Consider the following 22,982-nt stretch of genomic DNA (forward strand, 5'->3'; position numbering starts at 1 on the left):
CAATGGGTGTTTTTCAAAAGTGAGGACTTTTACGCTCTCTGTCAATTGAAAATAAGACTGAGTGTAATAAGGAAAGAAGGAGCCATTTTTAAAATACTGGACATCTGATCAGTGTGCCTTTTATGTATCTGATTTTCAAATGCGAGAGCCTCAAGTCCTGTTTTGAAGCTGTCTCTTGGGAAGGCACCCAGAGGTGCTGTTTGCACTGTGGAGGGTTAACTTCGTAAGGTGGCCAACAGTGCCATCTGCTGGTTCTTCAGTGTGACTACCACACCTTCTGATGGAATGCCACTCATGAGAGCACTTGGTCATGGGTTCATATTTAAGAAATTATTATTGGATTGAAACCTCACCTTTTTATAAAAACACATAACAAAATGCCCTCTTGAGCAAAATCAAAATCCGCTTCGCCCCAGCACCCTCTCCCCTGGCCCCGCTGCCCAATTGGGTAACCAGATACCTCCAGGAAGCTCACCAGCTGGGCCCCAACATCTGGCTTGCAGAGGTGTGCTGCCATGTAGGTCTCAAGGCTAGAAGCCATTGGTAGAAAAACCGTGTTTTTTTTAATAAGCTTGCTAAGCCACTGACCCTTGTCAAAATTTATGGCAGCGAGTTGTGTAAGCAAATTATGCCCTCTTTGAAGAAGTGTTGATTATTTCATTTCCTGAAACAACTGCTATTGTCATAAAAACTATAGAGTATTATTTATTAAACCCATTGAGCTGTAAGCTGGCTTTTGATCCTCTGGAAAGCTATTTTGTGCAGGCCTTGAATCAAAAACACACCTAGTGCCATCAGAATTATAACAAGTTCATATGTACTGAATATTAGCCATTCATTCATTGGCGATCACTCGTGGCTGAGTAAGATTGTCTTCCAAGATAAGGTCTTCAACGGTGGGTCCGTAAGTGACTGTGGAGGCCAATTCTGGATCCACACAGCCTCCCACAGTGAGGACACAGATTTCCAGATGGAAGATGGTCACGATGAGGATTTGTTTGATGTGCCTTCCGCTTGGCTCGTTTGTCCCATTTGCCCTGTATTTGTGCTTCTTCGAAGTCCATAGCGCCTTTGATAATAGCCGACCTCCATTTATATATAATATATATATTTCAGTAATCCCTGCCAACTGTATAAGGTAGGTCATCCCTATCCTCAACCCACACCACAGATGGCAGCTTCCCAAGTGCTCCCTTGCAAGCGTGTTGAGGAAGGGAGAAGGGCGTTCTGAACTGTCTTGCTCCCGCTCTTCCTAGCTTGCTTTGCACCAGCTCTCACGTCCCATCACCTTTTTGACTCTGTAAAGCACATGGATGACACAGGGGGGAGGAGAGCCTGGCTGGGAGTCCAGAGTCTGTGAGTTCAAATCCCCACTCGTTTCTCCTGGGTGTCAAAGATCACCCCACAGTGAGTGGCTCTGGGATTACGTGCCCTGCCATCTGTGCAGCCGTGGGCAAGCTGCATAGTTCCAAGGAGCCCAGCTGCCCCCCAGCTGGCAGTTGCGGACAAGGAAGGGGCTGGCTTGTGCAGTTATGGCAAGCTGAGCAGGCCCTGGCCAGTTAGGGAGGACTAGCCTCAGAGGGAGGCAATGGTAAACCTCCTCTGAATATACAATGTAATAATGATAACTGTTCTCTCGAATATAGTGAAGACCATATTTAGTTTTCGTCTTCCATGTGCCCAGGTGGCCCCTTAGCCTAATGACTTTCCCGCATGTCTCTGCAGTGCCCGCAGGCAGACCTCAAACCGACCCCCACCTGCAGGGGGAAGACCCAAGCCACATCCCAAGCCAAAGCCTCAGGTACCCCAGTGCAGGGCGCTGTACGCCTATGATGCTCAGGACACAGATGAGCTCAGCTTTAATGCCAACGATGTTATTGATATTGTAAAAGAAGGTAAGGCTTCCTCATTTTTACATTTTGCATTCCCACTAGTGAGGTCACAATACTAAAAATATGTCCTGCCTTCCCTTCTCCTAGAATATGGAAAGCTCCTCTCAAATAACTGAAAACGTTTTCATCTGTTTTTACTTAACCATAGTTTGCCATTTGATCTAAACAGGGACATGTGATTTAACACAAATTTACTTATTGAATTTACACCCCATCCTAACTCCTGAAGGAGCCCAGGAGGGCAAATACACCAATGTAACATTTTAACAATAAAAGCAATCTAAAAACAGTTACAGATGAAAACATTATTTCACCCAGTTATCTGTAGGTTGTTAAGAGCAGCCTCCTTCAGCCATCAAATACTTGGATAAACAGGAATATCTTTCAAGAGGGACCTCACTGGAGAAGGCATTCCACAAGCAGAGAGCCACCATTGTAAAGGCCGTCATGGGTCAACACCAATCAGACAGCCACTAGTGGTGGTACCACCACCAAGGCCTCACCTGCCAATCGTAGGGTCTGAGATGGCTGATACTGGAGAAGGCACTTTTTTAGGTGCTTGGGTCTCAAGTGATTTCAGGCTTTATATGCTAGTACTAGCACCTTGAGTTGGGCCTGGTAGCTCACTGGCAGCCAGTGCAGTGTTTTCAGTGGCACTGGTTCCACGTGGTCCCATCAGCCTGCTCCACTTACTAGTCTAACTGCTGCATTCTGCAGTAGGTACAACTTCTGGACTGTCTCCAAGGGCAGCTCCCACATACAAATGCATTATAGTAGTCCAGATGGGAAGTTGCCAGAGTAGGGACAACTGAAGCCAGGCTGTTCTGGTCCAGGAACAGCCATAGCTGGCAAATCAGCCTAATCTAGGCATAAGTGCAGCCACTTGGGGCTCTAGCGACAAGGTGGAATCCAGGAGGATATCCAGACTCTGAACTTGTTCCTTTAGCAGTGAGGTACAACACCCCTTCCAGAACAGGTTGTACACCTAATTCCTGGACATGGGAACCAACCAACCACAGCACTTCTGTCTTATCAGGATTCAATCTGTTTACTGTCCCCATCGAGCCCATCACTGCCTCTAGACACCTGTCTAACACCTTCACAGCCTCTCCTGTTCTTGATGGAATGGCGATAGAACCAACAGGGGCATGTTGTCCCTGTCGCTCTCCTGCTGGAGGTCATCAGTGAGGGCCACCAAGGCTGTTTGTGTGCCAAAACAGGGCTGGATGCCAGACAGTAATTGCTTCCTACAGGCAGGCCTGCAGCTGGCCAGCCACTGCCCTCTGCATCACCTTGCCCAGCAAGGGAATATTAGAGACCAGACAGTAGTTTTCTAAAACCTCTGTATCCAGGGAGGGCCTGCACCACTGCCTTTCAAGGCATAACTCCTTCCTGTAGTGAGGCACTGACCAGTCCCTGGACCCATGCTTAGTTTTCTTCTAAACTAAGTCAGACTCTTGTCTCAGAAGTTTCTACCGTGACCGTGAAAAGCTTGGAAAATATGTGTTGGACCGCCCACAGGCTTGTTTCTAACTAACTCCATTCCTTTTTCAGATCCTGCAGGCTGGTGGACAGGCAGGTTAAGAGGGAAGCAAGGCCTCTTCCCAAACAATTATGTGACCAAAGTATAATCTTGCCGCCCCCTCAAGAGGCCCTTGCGACCATAAAGTTGCTACCAGTGATGCTTTTCCAGCCAGTGTGGTCTACTTGTAAAGCTTACAGTTCTGGGCAGCATTGATAATCCACAGCAGTCGCTCCACCAACGAAACTGGAAGGAAGAAGACGATGGGGTGGAAGAGTGTCTGTGTTTACTCTCTAGAAGCCAAAGTCCATGCCTCAGCTGCCCACAAAATCAAGCCAAGGAATTATTTATTTTATTTAACGCTTTTTTCTCGTGAAGGAAGAACAGCGTGTTTAAATTACATTCCTTTTTTAAGAAGAGTCTGGAAATAGGACTTTGGAAGAGTTACACAGATTTTTTTACAAGTGCCTTTAGTTGCTCTGGTGACTCTTCTAAATTATGTAACAAAATAATGGCATTAGATGCACATGGCCTCCGTTGGTGACTTTGCAGAGAAGCACAATAATAAGTTATGCTGCTACCTGGCTTAGAAATGTAGGCTTTTATTTCTTCTGGGAATCGCGTCGTTCCTGGCCCCCAGCACGTATTGTACAGGCCTCACAGCAAGCTGGCCCACGTCGACCTGTGAACTATGAAGCTTCTGCCAAGGCACAGTGCCCAAAGGAAGACTGTCCTGCCTGCTGTAAATGGTTTGCGTTGACTTCTTAATGTGGCTGGCCCATGTTTGTTTTTATTACTGGTATATCTGTTTTGGGCGAGAGAGAGGCATTCCCACGGACGCTTGCATTCTAAAGTAATCAATCTTATAACAATGCACATTTTCAAATCAAATAACAAGCAAACCTGTATGAATGTACTCAGCAGTAACCCACTTTACTTCTTGATAAAGGTAGCTCAGTCAGTGTTTGGGGGCCAGGTACTTCTACATATGCACTATTCCTTAAGAGATAAAGTCAGTGTTCAGAAAGCTTGACTAAGCTCAGCTGCCTTCCACATCAGACCCGAGAGCTGTTGCTTACCCCAATGCATGTTGATTTATCTAGTCTTTTCTCAACCACCATCAATAAAAACCATAGGAACTATCAACACTGCAGTATGGGGGCTTTTGTTGCAAATGTGAATTCTGCCCTTCTAAACCAAACCACAGTGAAATTACTGTTTAATAGTATACACGGCAGCTGAGAAATCAGAAGCATTCCCAAAAGGGACCATTGGGAGAGAGAGCCCCTGCTTTCCATACACATACACAGCCACATTCAATCCCTGAAAGCATCTTTGGTTTAGAAAGGACCATGTGGCAAGTGATGGAGAAGAGCCTCCCCTCTGCCCAAGAGCCTGATGTGCTATTGCCTGTCCGCACACAAAAGCAGGCTACATCAGGGACAGCCCGACCACTGTTGTCCCATCATCCCTGACCGTTGGCCATGCTTGCTGGGAGTCAGAGAGCAGGCACCATGTTGGCTAGGTGAAGCCTCAATCAAGCATCTCTTCAGATACAACTGTTCAGGGCAAGCCCTCCCCAGGAAGGGTACAAAAAAGGAATTTGAAAGCAGTACAAAACCCCCACCAGAAATAGCAAACGTGAAAATGAACAAAAAAACCCACCACAAAAATTGCAGAAAGATCTGTCAGAGTTCTAGGACTCCTCTAATACCCTGCAGTGGATCAAACACATTTATTCTGTCAGGTCAAGTTGCACCTTTTCCAACAGTTCTTTGCAGAGGAGGAGTTCAGAACATCCCTCCCACTGTAGTGTTGGTGCTGTTGCCAAGACCTTTTGATTTAATTCATAGTCCAGTAATGGTTACGGGTTTAACATAAAATTGTCATCTGCCCTAGCAGTGCTTGGTAGAAGGTGGGCTATAAATTGTGAGGCCCAGGTACCGTCCATAACGGTAGAGGCAGTCCTTCAGATAACCTGATCCAAACCCATTAAGAGCTTTTAATGTTAAAACCAGCACTTTGAATTAAGCATGCAAAGAAATAGGTGGCCTCTGTAGGAGATGAAGAATCAATTTTATACAGTCAGATGTCTAAGCCCTAGAAGTAGCTTAGCTGGGCGGCTTACAGTCTACATTAGCTGAAGCTCCCATAGTAGCCTGCTTCACCCATCCACTGTAAGCCATAGCCTGAAATTCCTAGTGAGTCATGGGCTACAAGTTACTCATTCTTCTCAGAATAATTTTTGAACTTTAGGACCAAGATCTTCACCTACATGAAGGCTTTTCGCCTCCCTCCCTCAGTAGTTGCCTATGGCTTCCTATGAACAACAAGCTTGTTAGTGCCTGCTTCACTCTGCCCCGAGTATTTTTATTTTTATGACATTTATATCCCGCCCTTCTTCTCAGAAGGAGCCCATCTTAAAAACAAACTTCAAATATGTTTTTAAAAATGTTTTGTTTTAATATATTTTATTAAAAAAGCTTTAAAAACATCCTAAAAGGCAACTCCAACACAGACACAGAAAGGGATAAGGTCTCTACTTAAAACATTTGTTGAAAGAAGAAGGTCTTCAATAGGCGCCGAAAAGATAACAGAGATGGCTCCTGTCTAATATTGGAGGGGAGGGAATTCCACAGGGTAGGTGCAGCCACACTAACGGTCCACTTCCTATGTTGTGCAGAACGGACCTCCTGATAAGATGGTATCTGCAGGAGGCCCTCATCTGCAGAGCGCAGTGATCGACTGGGTGTATAACGGGTAAGACGGTTTTTCAGGTATTCTGGTCCCAAGCTGTACAGGGCTTTATACACCAAAACTAGAACCTTGAACTTGGCCCAGTAGCAAATGGGCAGCCAGTGTGATTCAGCAGCAGGGCAACATGTTGGTGATACCCTGCCACAGTGAGCAGTCTCGCCACCACATTTTGCACCAGCTGCAGGTTCCAGACCAACCTCAAGGGCAACCCCCCATAGAGCGCATTACAGTAATCCAGCATAGAGGTTACCAGTGCATGGACAACAGTGGTCAGGCTATCCCAGTCCAGAAATGGCCACAGCTGGTAAAAGGCACTCCTAGCCACCGAGGTTGCCTGGCCCTCTAGGGACGATGGATTCAGGAGCACCCCCAGACTACAAATCTGCTCTTTCAGGAGTATGGCTCCATCCAAAGTAGGCAATTGACCAATTATCTGAACTCAGGAACCACCAACCCATGGCACCTCCATCTTGCTAGGATTCAGGCTATTTATCAGCTTCATCCAGCCCACCACTGAGTCCAGGCACCTGTCAAGGGCTTGCACAGCCTCTCCCGATTCAGATGATACCCTGCTCTATTTCTCTGTAACATCAGTGTACTGCTGCCACCTCACCCCAAATCTGATGACCACTTCAAAGGACTTCATATAGACATTAAACAGCATCAGGGACAAGATGGTATCCTGCGGCACCCCATGGCACAAGTGCCAGGGGGCCGAAAAACTATGCAATTCTCCGAACATGACCCTGGAGGTAGGATTGGATCCACTGTAAAACAGTGCCTCCCATACCCATCTCACTAAGTCAGCTCAGAAGGATATAATGGTCAATAGTATCAAAAGCCGCTGAGAGATCAAGTAAAAATAACAGGGTCACACTCCCCCTGTCCTTCTGATAAAGGTCATCCATCAGGGTAACCAAAGCCGATTCAGTCCCATAACCAGGCCTGAACCCAGATTGGAATGGGTCAAGATAATCTGTTTCATCCAAGAGTACTTGCAACTGCTGCACCGCAACCCTCTTGATCACCTTCCCTAAACGGGGTATTTGCAACAGGGTGGCAGTTGTCACAAACCAATGGGTCCAGGGTGGGCTTTTTGAGGAGCAGCCAGATTACCACTTCTTTCAGGGCAGCTGGAACATTCCCTCTCGCAAAGACGCATTGACCACACACCGTCCACTTGGTCATAATAGGAAGCCAAGGACGACAAGTACAGCCAAGAAACAAACTCACTGGCCTGTTAGCCTTGCATTTGTCCAATCTGAGCTGAAAGCCATCACAAGAGTTTTAGAGTTCTCTATGGTATGTAAAAAGTAGCGCTATTAGTTCATCCGGCTACTCACTTCGGCACAATGAAATGAGAAAAAAACTCTACATATTAAACTCTTTGAGGGAAGAACTTGTTCCTGAACTGAGTATCTTCACAAGACACAAGTTGTTCCGTGCACAAAATAAGCTATGGACAGCAATGCTGAAATGACCTGGGGAGGGAGGGGGGATGGCCCCCTCACCTACTATTCCTAGAAGGTGGGGGTTTGGCAAAAACTGGGGAGAGGCAGGGGTGGGGACTGCCCCTATCCAATATAGTTTCCCACTGGGAGTGCCATTCAAGTTCAGCATTAAGCCCTGAATGGTCAGTAAAGTGCATAGGTCACATTAGGTTCCCCTGAAGGCTTCAGAAAAGCTTCCTTATCCTCATATCCTTTCCCAGAGGGACTTCTGTACAGCTCTTGTTCATTTCAGCGGGGTCAGTGGCATGTGGTAGATGCTGTTTGCACAGCCTCTCATTACCTGCTTGCTTGTCCATCATCAGTGGCCAAGAGCCTGCGGGACTCTGCAGCAATCTAGCCTAGCACAGAAGGGGCTGGCATTGGGGGAGGGGGGGAGAGAAGAGTGTCAACCTTCCTCCTCTTTGTACAGCATTAGGTTCCCCCACCATGACAGATACCTTGAGAAGAAAACATTCATGCTAGTTTATTACATTTAGCTGTTGCTTCCAGAATAAAAGCCAAGCAACATCTGGAATTTCTGTGTCACAGGAGTATTAACAAGCAAGTAATCTTAAACCTAGCAGCAGCAAACCTGGCCGCTGCAAGGTACTTGCAGGCAGACAGAAGTCTTTCAAACTGCTACCCACTTTCTTTTTAAAGTAATAATGACACACTGATCTTTGAAGGGTAGCTGCTACCATCAGAACGTCAACACACCCAGCCAGAATACAAAATGTAAATGCTGCAGTCAGACAGGGCAGTGGTACCAACCAGCCTAAGAGAGAGGAACTAGTTTACTCCCATGGCTGTCCCCTTCCCCCACCACCCATCAGCAGATCTCAGCACCCTACAATCCAGACTCAGGCTACATCCAGACACCATGGGTTGCAGGACCAGGAGTGATTATTACACTTGCATGTTCCTCTAGTTCACGAGGCTTAGTTTATCACTGTGCTATTTTGCCTACACCAGCACATACTACACTCTGAACAATCCCTCCACACTTGGATTGCAGGCCACGGTTAAAAAAAGATTGAAAATGACTGTTTGACAAACCTCAGCAGCAGGACTGCTTAAAATTCAAACTTCTTCTCTGGAAATTATAGAGTAAAGCTTGGGGGGGGGGGTGCCCCGAGCTTCTTATTTACAAAATATTTCAGATAAAAAGGGAATACACTGGCTATCCTTTAGTCACAAAGGGATTATTCCTGATGCACAAGCAAAGCCAGCATGAACTGTGGCGTATGTTCCAGCACCTTCAGCTTTAGATCTCCTTTGCTGCGTAAAAGGTAAATTGTACCAAGATGGGAGGATGGAATGAAAAGTCGTATTGCCCGCCTCACTTGTCATTTGTTCCAGAAGGCTAGTTTTGGTCGCAAAAATGCTGAAACTGATCAAACTATTCTGTCTCCCAGCTAATCCCTCTTGTTTCAACATATGCCTCTTAGAGTGGGGGGACCAAAAAATCTATGGCACAAGTGAGGCTGCTTCAGCCCCAAGTCTTGCTCAGTGCCTGGTGGAGACAACCAAATCACTGTTGGCCAAGAGAACACGTTCCAGCAGTGCCGGCTTCTATGCAGTGTTTCTACTTGCAACGTTGTCAAAGCAGTGAACTACTGTGGAGTAAGAAGCAGCAGAGCAAGATGCCTAGCTTCAGGCATCCACTGACCCCGAGAAGCCCAAGCAACACCTGAAGGTACAGGCAATTCCTTTCGCTACCCCCCATGTTGCAAGAGAATGAATGAATGAATGAATGAATGAGCGTGCTGGGCCAGGCTTGAAGACTGACAGGCAGAGCAGCATTTTGCTAAGGTATGTAGTTGCCTTTACGACACCTGCTTTTTGTTTTTATAAAAGGATGTCTTCTACAATATCTTTATTATTTACAATAATATGGAATATTAGTTTAAGAGCAACTCTCAAGTGCCCACCTTAAAAAGGCCTCCGGGAGGCCACGTCCAAAAGAGCACCTTTTCCTTGGCATACAGTCCGGCTGCTACTCACATCGGCTGTGTGGGTTCAGCAAGTAAAGGTGCTGCAAGGTCTTTAATAGGACTGGAGTTCAGCTGAGGAAGAGTGCTGATCCTCAGGAATCTGCTGCTAGAATATTTGTTCTTGACAGCCTGTCAGAGGGTTGAGGGACAAGGTGAAGTTGCAGAAACTTGCTGCAGCAATTGAAATCTTGGTTTTGTTCCTAGGAGGGAATGGCATCGCTCTCCATTTGCAAGCTAATGGCAGATTCAACATCTGCTGCTTTTATTGTTTTTAGAGGCCAAAAGCCAAAATCTCATAGCTTCACACATCTCTTCTCCCTCCTTTCTTTGGCCTGGAGAAAGAGTTCGGGAAGCCGCTGCTTCCAGAATCCCCAAAGAAGCAAAGAGGAAAGGACAGCAACATTCAGACCATGCAGTCTATCTGTGTCAGACATTTCAAGCTGAAAGGGGTTTCCAGCAATGACACCAATTCCCAAGAGAAGGGATGTGTAACCGCCCCTTGTTCCTGGCAACCCTCTTGTAAGCATGTAGGACAGCCTTTGAGAGTTCACCAAAAGCAAGTGGACTATGCAACCTCCTCACTCTTGGGGAAATCTAGACAATGCTGAGTTAATGGGTGCGACTCCATATAAAGCAGATGCCTGTTCCTGGGGTTTTGGCTATGCACTGCCCCCAGGGCAGGATGGCAGCGGTGTTGGCAGGGTACTGGCCCCCAATATAAAAAGGCAAATTAAGCCCAGACCCAAATCTCAGGGTATCTGGCCTTCCATTGAGGCCAAACTCGTAGAGGGACCAGGCTGCATTTCATGCTCCTCCCTTTTGAAGTCTTGCACGATTCCCATTTCTTTTCTGGGGCCAACTCCCCCACGGGATAGCTGCCTAGAGCAGCAGGCAGCTATGGCTGGCAAAAGGGATGCAGCTACTTACAAGGTATTTTGTTAGATTCCGGTTGACTCTAACAACATTCTTGGCCATGTGCTTCATGACTGGGGTAAGACTCTCCTCTTCATATCCAGTGTAATAGCATAGCTTGGGGTTCTGTAAAGAGGAGACTGCTGTCAGAATCTGCCCAAGGAGTATTGCTGGGCCACTTGTGCTTCACCAAGCAGGGACTGGCAAGGCCATTCAGGCTGTGCATGTGCCACAAGTGCCTAAACGTTGCCACGTACAAGCATGCTGTAAGCAGAGACACGCTGCTAGAAAGCTTTGTTGACCAGTCGGAGGTTAAGTGACCAGTCCCTGCTTCCCCAGATGACCCACCAGTGATTGCTCTAAAAGGTTGCTGGGGTGAACCAGAGGCCAGAGGAGGGGCCTGGGACCAATCCCAGCTACCTCTGAGCCAAAGTGCCTCTTTGTTGTTGTTATGTGCCTTCAAGTCAATCACAACTTATGGCGACCCTCTAGGCACCTAGAAGTCTCTTTCCTCCCCCGCTTCTTCTATCTAGCCACTGATGGGCAAGGGTAGGAAGAGAAGGAAGGCTCTTCACCAAAAAGGATCTATTGCAAAGTGTGTTCTCCCCTCTGTATCCCTTATGGAGACACAGGAGCAATTTGCTAACTCAACTCGCTGGAGGCCAAACCAAGAATGGAATTTGGAAGGTTCCCTCCCCTTCCAGCTGGCCACTGATAACAAATTTGCAAAAGCGTTTTTGCCTGTCTCCAGGGGAATTAGATCTTGCCTGTATGTTCCACTCCTCTGACTGAGAACATAGCCTTATCCTCTGTGAATTTATCTTGCCCTCTTTTAAAGCCATTCATGGTGATGGCATGTCTGCCAGTACAGAAGAGTGGGAGGCAGGGTCATTCCTGGGGGGGGGGGCATCAGAGGTAGACCCTCAAAACTTTTTCCAAGTTCCACCAAATGGGTAATGAATTGGGGCAATATATTACAATGACTTTGTCTAGAGCACTGATGCCCAACTCACATGCCATGGGCCTCATCCAGCCTACAAGAGGCTTTGTCCCCTCCCCTGCAAAATGTGGCCATTAAAAAAACACTCCCACAGGTTTCCTGATGGGTTCCAGGTGGTTTTCTGGCCTTCCCTCAAATTACATCTTAAAAAAATTAAGAGTTGATGACACCCACTTTGATGCGCCACCACTGGAGTGTGATCATGAGTTAATGCAGCCCCTGACCGAGAGATATTTGGGGTTGGTAAGGGCAGGGGGGTGGTAAGCAAAGAGAAACAAAATTGTTTGGGGCCAGGATCTGATGGGAAATTGGGAGTAAATATATGGAACTGATTTGGGGTGATCTGAGGTGTGGTGCAAATTAATTTAACATATCTAGGGTGATTTGGAGAAGAAGTTAATTGGTTTGCCTTCAGCAAGGTTTTAAACCTAAATATATACAGTAGGGCCCCACTCATATGGAGGGTTACGTTCCAGACCCCTGCTGAAAAGCGAAAACCGCTGAAAAGCGGAACTCATTTAATAGAATGGCGCGCAAATTCCAAAAACCGCTGTAAAAGCAGAACAAGCGCCGTATGAGTGGGGCTTTAGTCTAATTGCATCTAACTGAGACCACCGCATTAGCGAAGTGCCATAAAGTGAAGCGCTGCCCTACTGTATCTTGAAAGCAAATTCATGCCTTTTGAGCCAGCACTCTGCATCTTCCAAGTACCCAGCAATGCAATCCAGCACAGTTACTGGGGGTGATGTGGGCCCTGAAAGGCTTTGGACTCTTTCTCCGATTGCCGCTAACCAAGACTCACCCACTGGCCTTCCGAGAAGGCCTTCTGAGAGAGGCAGAGCGCTGCAGCGGCAATTTCAGAAGGGTTATAATGCACCATATCGTAGTCCAAAAGGGTCAGCTCCATCAGGTATTTTGCTAGCAGGTATGATTCAGCAGATGTCTGGCAATACAAGAAGAGGACTCCCATGAACACAGCCCAACTGCCTCTCGTTTTAGTCCCTTCCATTTTACTGGGACTTGTCGCAAGATCTAGAGCAGCCACTGCCAACCTGGTACCCTCCAGAGGTTCAGCTCCCATCAGTAGCAGTCCAAAACAGTTGGAGGACAGCAGGCTAGGAAAGGTTGCTCTAGATTAAGAGGAGAGTCCCTCTTCCCCTTCTGGCTGCTGTGCACCTCTCTGCTCCTCTGCCTCATTCCAGGATCATCACAGCCCCAAGTACAGCCTCCTATCACTCACCCTGTGGGTCCCCTTTCTTTAAACTAGCCCCTCCCTTAATTGTTGCTTTGTTCACGCTCATTGAGCCACTCCCCAGAGGCCTTGGACCCGTGCTTGTCTCCAGGGTCCAGCAACCACCACGTTTCTGTACTTGAAAAGCAGGAACAGAATGGCTTTTTCTGGAATAGCAGGGCTTGTACGAACAAATGCATAGATCTCTGGAATCTGCACAAACAGCACAAGGGGAAGGTCTTTGGCCTGCACGCAACCCTCCCCTCATTACTGGGTATAGAATGTAGTGGCCAGATCAGGAGATTCCATGTCTGGGTCCAGGATTTCCTTCCCACTTTGATATGCTTCTTTCAGAAACACCCCCACCTGCTCAACCATCCCCAAGGGCCTATGCCAAGTTTTCCAAGCTCAAGTTGCTGGCAGGTAGACCTACATCAGAAACTTTGGCTGTTCTCCTCAGGAAGTGGAGAGGTAGCGGCCTGCCTAAGGCAAAGTTAAGCTCCTTAAGGATTTTCTGCTCCATCACCCGGATCTGAGCCGACGTGTATGCCTGGTCAGTCATGTAGACAAAGTCCCAAATACTTGGTGCATAGATCTCTTCATACTTTGCAGCCAGAAGCATCGCGGTAACACCAACCAACTGGAGCTCCTTACGGGAGACGGGCTGAGCCTAGTTTGATACACACAATACTGGCCGTATCACACAATACATGAGCTTATTCCTAACTGCTGCTCAGGGGTGGCTCTCAAGAACAACTAACAAGGAGGTTACTTTCTAGGGCCTCGAGGTTCTCAACAGGTTTGGTTTCCAGTGTGGGGGCAGGTTGGACAGAGACTCTCCTCCCTCCTGCCCTCTGCAAAATTAGTTGCCCCGTGGTCTTGGAGGGCAAGCTCTGCTACTTGCATCTTCCCAGAAGTTCCAGGCTTAGGAACGCTGTGGAGAAGTTAACACCTAAAGCTTTAAAATGATGATGGTCTCAGAGTATGTTCCAAAGGCACCTAAGTCCATTACTTCATTGAAGCTATGCTGGTTTGGGCCTGATCAGCGCCTGGAGGGTGACCACACACGTGCTATCTTGGGTTCCATGAAGGAAGAAAGGTGGGATATAAATGTTAACGTAAATGAAAGAAATCAGGGAGCTTCACTTACTGAAATCTAGGGAGTGCCAACAATAAATTCCCAGAATACCTTTTTCAAAGCGCTGGGAAGATCCCAGTCAATACTTTTACATCCCAGCGTAAGAGATTTAAGTCTATGTTTAAACTTCACTAGTTGATCTTATCCGTAGTTTCAACATCGGTCACCCCTCAGAGCAGCCTTCCCCAATGTGAGGCTGTCCAAATGTTTTGGACCACAACCCTCTTCAGCTAGCTGGGCGCTGATGGGTGTTGTGGTCCAAACCACCTGGAGGGCACCAAATTGGGGAAGGCTGTTCAGTGCAAGTTATATCTGCTGTTGCACCTCCACCCAAAAAAGCAGTATCTTAATGCTCAAAACAGAAGTCAACCAACAGTTTTCATGAGCAGCTTCACAGTTCAAGTCTCAGATGTGTTACAAGCACCAGGCTTACTTGCAAGTAGCGATCCATGATGGCCACACACATGTAGAGAGTCTCTTGCAAGAGCTGAAACCTTGCGTGAACCTGGATGAGCCAGTCAACAAGAATGGCGCGCATCCGCCCACTGAGCTCTGCGCCATCGAGGTAGAAGGGAGAGACACGTTGCTGGACCTGTTGAAGAGGGTCAGCTTGTTCAGAGGTTTGTCCCATGCTTTAGACACCTGGAAAGAGGTCCCAGGCAGAGAGCCGCCAGAAGAGGGGGTCAGACCACAGATCCACTGAGAGGTACATCCCACTTCCAACAGCACCAGCCCAGACGTGGCATGCCAGACTGTTAAGAATGGACCAGGAGGCTTAGCTGCCAGGCAGAAATACCTCCAGCTGTCTCAGGTACCGGTAGATATCCTTCACATAATCGCTGCACAGCTGAGGATCCTCCCGGTCACCAGCATCAACATCTTCTACGTTGCTGTGCAGCATCTGGGAAAAGGCTTGGTACAAGCCCACTTCCGTGGAGGAGGAAACAGGGTCCTAGATTTAAAAAGAAAAAAGGCACCCCCCCAAAAAACCCCTAGTTGATATAGGTTTTAACTTGTATTTTAACAGATTTTATTGATGTTTTTAACTGTCTTTCTGCATTACTGCTACTTTATATCTGTATTACTGTTTTTTAAGTAATAGTAATAAATTTGTGCTAACTAAATACAATGCCTGATACTTCTCAAACATTACAGTACAATCATCCAATCTTATTTATTACTTAAATTTGAATCCCGCCTTTCCACTAAATGGTGCTCAGGGCAGTTGGTGATAATGCAAATTGAATACAATCTTCTTTTATTATGTTTGCAGCATTATTGTTAAGTGTCATGAGCTCCATTTAGTGGAAAGACGGGATACAAATGCAACTCATAAGGGGTGGGAGAGCTGCTGCCAGTCAGCGCAGACTACACTGAGCTACATGGACCAACGGTCTGATTTAGGCTAAGGCAGCTTCCTGTGTCCTGCTCACTTCCTGCTCATGGTCCTTTGCATGCATGCCTTCCCTCAGTCATGCTCGCTCAAGGGCACACAGCGGCAGCACTCAAAGGGGTCTGAACCCGCACTCGTCTTTCACCAGCCAAGGACAGTAACGCTTGCGTATCAGTTGCAGTAGCCACACTCCAAGACAAGAGGCATCACCTGAATCCCATTTAGGGAAGGACAGGACTCTCCATCTCCTCCCCATTGTACACCCTGCAAAGCAAAGCAGGCGAAACAAAAGCTGTGACCTGGTTTCCCAACAAGGTTCTTAAGTCCTTGGGGCTGATGAAGAGAGCAAGTATGTCAACATTCCTGCAGCATCAGACACCTGCCTGAAGGTGTTCAGGGTTAGTCACAGGAAGACAGCAGGGGCACAGAGCCTGCTAGTCCTCCCACCCATTGGTCCAGAAGCAGTTGCCAATTATTGATTGGGCTGGGAGTACCAAGTTAGAGAAGCCGCAGCAGGAGACTCGGGCTTGAGAGAACAGAAAAACTCTGAGTAACAATTGTTGAATTTGCTGTACTGAAGACAAGTAACGTGTGTTCACATGCAGGTGTCTTTGCCACTAGCAAGGTGCATAGCTGCATCATTTTACTAATATTAAATTTCCTAAAATCTTTAAACTACACTTCAACTTGCGATAGTGGGAAGCAGAGAAGAGAAGAGGTAGAGAGGTGGGAATTGTGTGTGGTGGAAGGAGTCAGAAAAGAGCAACCTAGGAGGGAAGCTGTACACTCCACCCTGGCTTCCCCAGGGTGAGCAACAAGAGCAAGGATAGATCAGCGCTGGATGAAAATAGAAGGTGCTTGCCTTCCGCTTTCCAGAAGCCCTTGTGTTGTTAAGTATTTGAATTCTTGCTCTGTTCTGACTGAAATGGGTCTGAGGACGGGAGAAGCAAGGGCACCTCACACACAAGGGGGGGAGCCAAGGTACTCAGGCCTACTTCTCCTCCTCCTTTTCCTCCCATGAAAACAACCAGAGGCGCCCCACACCCAGGAAAGGCTTGGTTGAGACACGTGAACTACAGGGCATAGGGATCTGGCTTTGAAATGGGGGTGCTTCAGAAATAACTTGCAATACTATTATTCCTTCCATTTACATACCACCCTTCCTCCTCAAGAGAATTCATAACATAAAAAACACAACCCATAATTAAAGCATCTAAAAATCAGAATGCTACATACAGAGCAGCATAACAGCATTGCCAAGCCTCAGAGCTAGTTTGCAGCCCACGTGTGGACAGACAAGTATGATTTTAATTGGTGTCTAAATAACAATAGTGTGGGGGATGCCAGCGCTTCCCTCGACAGACAGGTCCACAACCCACAACTTAGTAAAGGGGGTCAGCATGCCCACCAAGTATGTTTAAAGCCTCTTCCACTCACCCTAAGTTGGTGTGCCGGTGATATTGTCATCACAACCACTTTGCCTGTGAAACCTACTATCTATTGTGTTCCAAAGAGACATGCAGCCCACCAGCTTTATAAGGGGCTGGCTTCTTTCAACACGACTGGGAAGCTTGAGTCTTGACTGCTGCATTTGTTTTATTTGTGGTATTTCTTTCCCACCCTCACCCTAAAGTCCCATGGCAGGTTACACAGACTACAAGTACTAATGGCTAATCCACAAGTCATAAAAAAATAAGAGCACGACACCATTTACAGGGAAGACACACTTCACTTCCCAGGTAAAACAGGGAAGCCCTTCAGCTGTTACTTGAGAGTTCTCTGCTCGTAAGCAATGCCAGGAGTTTGAGAAGCAGCTTTTCCCACAACTAAGTGCTGAGCTCAGGTGCCAAGCTACCTTGACTCCTTTGGGTCTTCGGGTCACAGCCTTGTTGCCAATTTCACTCAGAGGACCCCTGGTGCCATTCACCTGGCTGCAGGCCTTGCCATGATCAGTCGTCACATCTTTCTTCAGGTGCTTTGGCATCTGTAAGAGATGACTTGAGGTTACTTCTCCAAGGAGCTCACTTCCCAGAAGAGTATTACTTTTAGACCTGACCACCAACACAAAAGAGCCTCAGAAAAACATGCAGGGCCATCCACATTCCAGATCAACAAAAAACGGAACTCTGCCACCTGCTTAACTCATGCAATCTCAGACCCTGCATTTTCTTGTGGATGCCATCCTAAAATAAAGAATCAAGAGTCATGCGAGTTTAGTCATAGAATGGGTGGGGCATTAGGATGCCAAATTCACACACACATACAGGGCTTTGGATTGCTGCCTTCCAGGCACTTCCAAGCACACCTGCGCAGCTATGAGTGGGCAGAAACACAGAGAGAGTGTGGATGCCCAGGGAAAGGCGCACCCGGTGCCCCAGCTGAGGTTTCCTTGGGAGGGCGTTGGGGCACAGGCAGAGCCCAGCCAAAAGCCCTCCTCCTCCAGGGCACCTCTGCCCTTCGCTCCCACCGACCCCACGGGCAGGTTGGGGGTCTGGGCAACCCCCTGCCCCGCCCCTTTCACCTCAGAGCAGGAAAGGCGGGCACTGCCCACCGACAGCGCCGGCAGGCCTCATGCGCGGACCGAGGAGGCACCGCGGGGGGGGGGGCAAACGCCGGGCATGACCCGGGGCCAAGACGGGCCCGGGCAGCGCCCCCGGCTCCCAACGCGCCCACGCCCGACGAAGGCAGCCAGGCCCGGCGGCAGAGCGCCTCCAGGCACCGGGACCCACGCGCGGGCGGGTAGGAACGCAGCCTCCTCCCAGGCGCGGCTTCAGCGGGCAGCGCCTCCCTCGGCCGCCCGTCCAGGGAGCGCCAGAGGTCAGCCCCCCCCCCGGAGAGAAAGTGGCGAGGAGGAGGAGGTGCTGCCGCCCGTTCCGCCGCCTTGAGCCCCAGCCTGGCTGTGGGCGGCAGCATCCGGGGGGGCGCAACGTGGCCCCGCCTGGCCTGCCGCCTCAGACCCACGACACGCGTCACGGACTCCATCCACACGTTCGGGTGGGCCCGGCGAGGAGCCCCAGCATGACGCCAGGCGCCGCCCCGGACCCAGCCGCGCGGTCCGGCCCAGCCAGCGGCAGGCAGGCAGGCACTTCCCTCAGTCGCCGGCCCGCCTCGCAGCTGCGCCATCGCCCTCTTTCCAGGGCAGACGCCTGGGGCCCTTCAAAAGGGGGCCTAGCCGTGCCGCCATTGGCCCTTTGCCCGATTGGCTGGAGCCTCCTCCAGGTCAGTCAGGGTGTTCCCCTGTTGATTATTCAACATCCCTACTCTTGGTTTAAATTTCCCTTTCGTTTCTCTAATCATTTAGCTGCTGTTCTTCCCTTTTTGTTGTCCTCTTCTATTTCTATACAGTAATTATTGTAATAGTTCTCTTTGTCCCTACGTACTAGTCGCTATATAGTTGCATTTAGGGTTCCGACGGTGTTTCCATCTCCTTTTCCTTTTGCTTTCCTTCTCTCTTTAACCATTTTAAGAGTTTCTTCGGTCATCCATTGAGGTCTTTCTCTCTTTTTAACTAGAGGTATTGTCTTTTTGCATTCTTCCCTGATAATGTCCCTGACTTCAGTCCATAGTTCTTCTGGTTCTCTGTCAACTAAGTTTAAAGCCTCAAACCGGTTCCTTATTTGATCTTTATATTCTTCTGGGATGTTATCTAAATTGTATTTTGGCATTATGATTTTTTTGTTGTTCCTCTTTAGCTTTACTCTGATGTTTGATATTACCAGTTTATGATCTGTACCGCAGTCTGCTCCTGGTTTTGTTTCACAGAAAGTATGGAACTTCTCCATCTACCATCTACCCCTCCATGCTACCAAGTATATAATCAATTTGATTCCTATATTGACCATTTGGTCACGTGTACAGTCTTTTCAGTTGCTCAAAAAATGAGTTTGCAAGAAACAAATAGTTGGCTTCACAGAATTCAATAAGTCTTTTCTCTCTTTCTTCTAAGAAAGCAATAGGTGCCCACCCTTCCACCCTATTTGTGTACCACCAGTATTGTGCTATACTGCTTCTGAACATGGAGGCGCCTTTCAGCTGACATGGCTAACAGCCAACAACAGATCAGACCATTTGGGAATTCTTTGCCTTAAACCTAACCCTAACCCTTGAAAAAATTACTTGTTGCTCTTCCACAACTTGCACAAGTGTGGGGGGGGCAGCTGGGCCAGCCTGTGTAGTGCCTGCCCGGCATGTTCCCAGAGGGCTGAATGGCACCACTGGGGCATTGGACTATATTTCCTGTGGCAGAAAAATCCAGAACAACTCCAGACTCTTCCATGCTTCAACTCCTGCAGGAATATTAAAAGATCTCAGTAGGAGCTTCTGTGGCAACTTAGATCATGAGACAGAGCTGGCCAGTGGTTTGATTTCGGGAGGGAATAGCCCTGAAATGTTGGAATCTACTTTGAGAAAAAGCTAGGAAGTCACCATTTGCAGCCTCATTCAAAAGATGGCAAATAGGGGGTGGGGAACCCACGGTGTTCCAGGAGTTTCTGGACTTCAGCTGACATCATCCCTTTGACCACTGGCCATGCTGGGTGCTGGAGAGTTATTGTGCAGAAGTCCTGCAACTTTGGGGTGGGTGTGCAGGGATGCAGGGGTGCACAAGCCTCCAGCCCATTGTGAAGCTTTCCTCTGGCATCAAGCCTTGAAGTGAGAATGGAAATGTTCTGAAACTGCTTTGATTTTCATACATTTTTATATTGTGATTCATAATCATTTTTATGTTTTACTTTTTTTAAGTGTGAATGACTTTGAAAGTATGGGAAGCAGTTCAAAATATTTTAACAAATGAACCCAGGCACTTAAAATGACTGAAGGCATCAATTCTGTGGAGACACATGGCTATGCTTGGTGGGAGGGTAACAGGGCATTCTCAGTGGCGGCCCCCTGCCTCTGGAACTCCCAAGTGACATTTGGTCCTCCACAGTGACAATATTTAAGAAAAGGATACAGACATTTTAATACGGCTGGGTGTTTGGACCACAAAGTAATTATTTGGGGAGTGTGGTTCTGTAGATGCAATTGCTGCTGCTTATTATATTTTATTTGACTCTGCAGTTTAAATCTTTTTCTGAGTATGGTTGTTACTGCTGTTCACCATTCTGTGGTTCAGACTGAGGGAAGAGCAGGATACAAAAAATTAAATAAATGAATGAACGAGCAACTATGTGCGGTTTCTTTTCATGCATTCTGAAACCATAAGAGAAATGAGCTCCAGCAAAACCAGACGCACACACCCCGAGATCCAAGGCAGAGATGGGGTGTGCCTGGGCCTCCTGGTGCTGTTGGACTCTCAAGCAGCCAGCATGGCCAATAGTCTGGAGGGATGCTGATGGGAGCTGGAGCCCAGCTATGTTTGGAGGGCCACAGATGGTCCCCAGTCCTCAGCAGAGGTAAACTTTGCCTGCCTTTACTTTACCACTGTCCAGTTTACCACAGAAGGGATTTGCATCCACAGAAGGCAAAAAGAAAAAGGAAGATTCTCAGTCTAATGTTCTTTTTATTGAATTTTTAAAAAACAATGTATGGAAGGGGGGAAGGTGTGCAAGCCAGATGTTTGCAAGTGTCATATTCCAACTCAGAGATGTTGCAGAAATGTATAGTGATGCATCCAAGCTAGCGAAGCACATTTAGTGGAGAAACTACCCCCCCATCCTTTTATTTTATTCTCTTCATATTGCAGGCTTGGTCGTAACCTTCAAAAAAACAACTCCCCTTGCATTCCCACTTCAAAGAAATTAATGCTGCCTCACTCTTTTGATGATTGCATACCATGCCAGAAAATGCAACCAGTGTCTCCAGCGATTGTTGCCCACCCATGGGAGAGGGAGGGTTGTGGGTGCTGAGTGGACCAGAGTGGTGTGGTAGGCAAGGGGGCCTAGAAGGCAAAGCTGAACAGGGAGGGTCCGCCAAGGACAATGTGCCAGCCAGAACATGACACCTTCAGCTGATTCCCTCCCCTTCCCCTTCCTGTATCTGCACAACAGCCGCACAGGTTAGTAATATCATCGTGGCCTTCATGCCTACAATCTTATATTTTGGGAATTGCCACATCCTGTAGGGAAAAAAGTGAGAAACAGTTGAATCTCTACACCTTCCAAGAGAGATGTGGCTAATTCCTTTCAAACAATGCAGGGATTATATTCAGAACTTTTTGTTTCTAAATATATTAGAGCCAAAATGTGATCTTAGCATCACTTAAGAACCCAGGAATCTCTTCCTCAATCCTAAAAGCTGCAGAAAATTTTGCTGGCCTTCAGAGCCAAACTTTCCTGCTTCAAAGCACCAACAATCTCTGCAACTTAACCTAACTCTTCCATTCCATTGCGTTGTGTTCCTTTTGTGATCCTACTACAAGCCTTGATGAAATTTAGCCATATGTCAGCTTCCTGCCATACTGTACTGAAGAATGCCCAGGATGCACAGGAGTCATTAAGCAGCTTGAAATATCTTGAATGAGACCTAATGAATGTAAAACAATGTTCACCTCAACTGAAGAGGCAGTTAAATTTAAACAAAAAACCTTTAGCTGACACTAGTCCAGTGGATGTTTTTCCTTTGAACATCTACCCTCCTCCTTTCTGCCCTCGCTCACCCCACCTCATCTCAAACATTTGAGACTCCTCCACACAATTTCAAAAGTACCATATGATAGTAGTTCCATCCAGCTCACATTTAGCTAGTTTGCCAAACAGAGTATCATGGGGCACTTTGTCAAAAGCTTTGCTGAAGTTGAGATATATTATGTCCACAGCATTCCCACAGTCTACAGGGGAGATTATCTGATCAAAAAATGAGATCAGTCTGGCAGGATTTGTTCTTGATTTGCCATGCATCACACAGGGGTGCTGTTCAAGGGAATGCAAGCCTAAGGGCCAGCCTCTGGGCTACTGTTACAGTTCTTAGGATCATGGCTTAGATTTGTAATCAATGTTTATAACAGGGACGGGGAACCTGCCCAACTCCTCTCTACTTCAGCCAGCATTGCCAATGATCAGGGTGAAGGATGTTACAGTCCAGCAGTATCTGGAGAGCCACAGGTTCTCCAGCCCGGCTTTATAAACTTCCATTTGTCTCTTCAGGAGAATGAAATCTGTTCCTTGTCATCCTTTGTACAAAAATTGTGAAGCTTTTTTCCATGAACAAATATTACATTTCATTACGCTGTGAAAAATTTCAATTGATTGCAGCTTGATTCAGACAGATGCCCCATTAGAGAAAGTCACAGGGCAGAACACTGCAAGCACAAGGGCTGATGAAACTTTTCCACAGGTAGCTTAACAGGACACAGATTGACAACTTCCTGTTTGTGGTGATACTACTACAAATATTTTGGAAAACTGAAAAATGTGTAGAAGCTATATGGCACAATATGTAGAAGGTTTTGAATAACCAAACTGAGAAGTCAGCAGCAAAAAATGGTTTTTCCCTTATCTGTAGAATAGTGGAAATTTGAGATATGTAAAACTCAGTGCTTTTAATTTAATTAGTAACAATGAATGGATGCCAAAATAATAGTTGGCAAGCTTGGCAGTTTCAACATTTGTAGCTTTGTTTACTAAATACAAGTAAAATAAACATGATACATTATATCACACTCTCTACGGCATCCCAAGTTTTCCTATGCAAATTACCCCAAATCAAAATTGTTCA

At 47.3% G+C, this 22,982-nt stretch overlaps 2 protein-coding genes across 7 annotated transcripts in view; one reads left to right on the forward strand and one right to left on the reverse strand.

Annotated features, from left to right (window-relative positions):
* Positions 1-4,560, forward strand: part of MYO1E (myosin IE) — a 128,584-nt gene extending 124,024 nt beyond the window's left edge. For all 4 annotated transcript variants that reach the window (XM_061596019.1, XM_061596021.1, XM_061596022.1 and 1 more), the window contains 2 exons: positions 1,726-1,895; positions 3,447-4,560. In XM_061596019.1, coding sequence (XP_061452003.1) covers positions 1,726-1,895; positions 3,447-3,523 — 247 coding nt within the window. In that variant the 3' untranslated portion in view covers positions 3,524-4,560. The remainder of the gene's footprint in view (positions 1-1,725; positions 1,896-3,446) is intronic.
* Positions 4,561-9,522: 4,962 nt separating this feature from the next.
* On the reverse strand, positions 9,523-18,544 carry CCNB2 (cyclin B2). Of its 3 annotated transcripts, none has more exons than XM_061595223.1 (8): positions 18,420-18,544; positions 17,185-17,313; positions 14,733-14,888; positions 14,370-14,528; positions 13,232-13,468; positions 12,370-12,510; positions 10,583-10,693; positions 9,523-9,784 (listed from the first exon to the last, which is right to left on the reverse strand). In XM_061595223.1, the coding sequence occupies exons 1-8, from the start codon at positions 18,450-18,452 to the stop codon at positions 9,662-9,664; spliced, it is 1,089 nt and encodes a 362-aa protein (XP_061451207.1). In that variant the 5' UTR covers positions 18,453-18,544; the 3' UTR covers positions 9,523-9,661. The 3 variants fall into 3 exon arrangements, with proteins under 3 accessions (XP_061451207.1, XP_061451208.1, XP_061451209.1); XM_061595224.1 differs by lacking the exon at positions 18,420-18,544 and adding an exon at positions 17,851-18,335; XM_061595225.1 differs by lacking the exon at positions 18,420-18,544 and adding an exon at positions 17,635-17,844.
* Between the last annotated feature and the right edge of the window lie 4,438 nt (positions 18,545-22,982).

This window comes from Rhineura floridana, chromosome 14 (assembly GCF_030035675.1).
Source record: "Rhineura floridana isolate rRhiFlo1 chromosome 14, rRhiFlo1.hap2, whole genome shotgun sequence".
NCBI classification, from domain to species: domain Eukaryota; kingdom Metazoa; phylum Chordata; class Lepidosauria; order Squamata; family Rhineuridae; genus Rhineura; species Rhineura floridana.

Bases quoted from the DNA above. Each gene is read 5' to 3' on its own strand.
- CCNB2 (XM_061595223.1), bottom strand. From the start codon at position 18,452: ATGGCGCAGCTGCGAGGCGGGCCGGCGACTGAG. The intron at 12,511-13,231 runs GTAGGTCTACCT...TTGTATTGCCAG, and splicing joins GAACAGCCAAAGTTTCTGAT to ACATCTGCTGAATCATACCT. The intron at 9,785-10,582 runs GTAAGTAGCTGC...ACCCTCTGACAG, and splicing joins GGAATCTAACAAAATACCTT to GCTGTCAAGAACAAATATTC.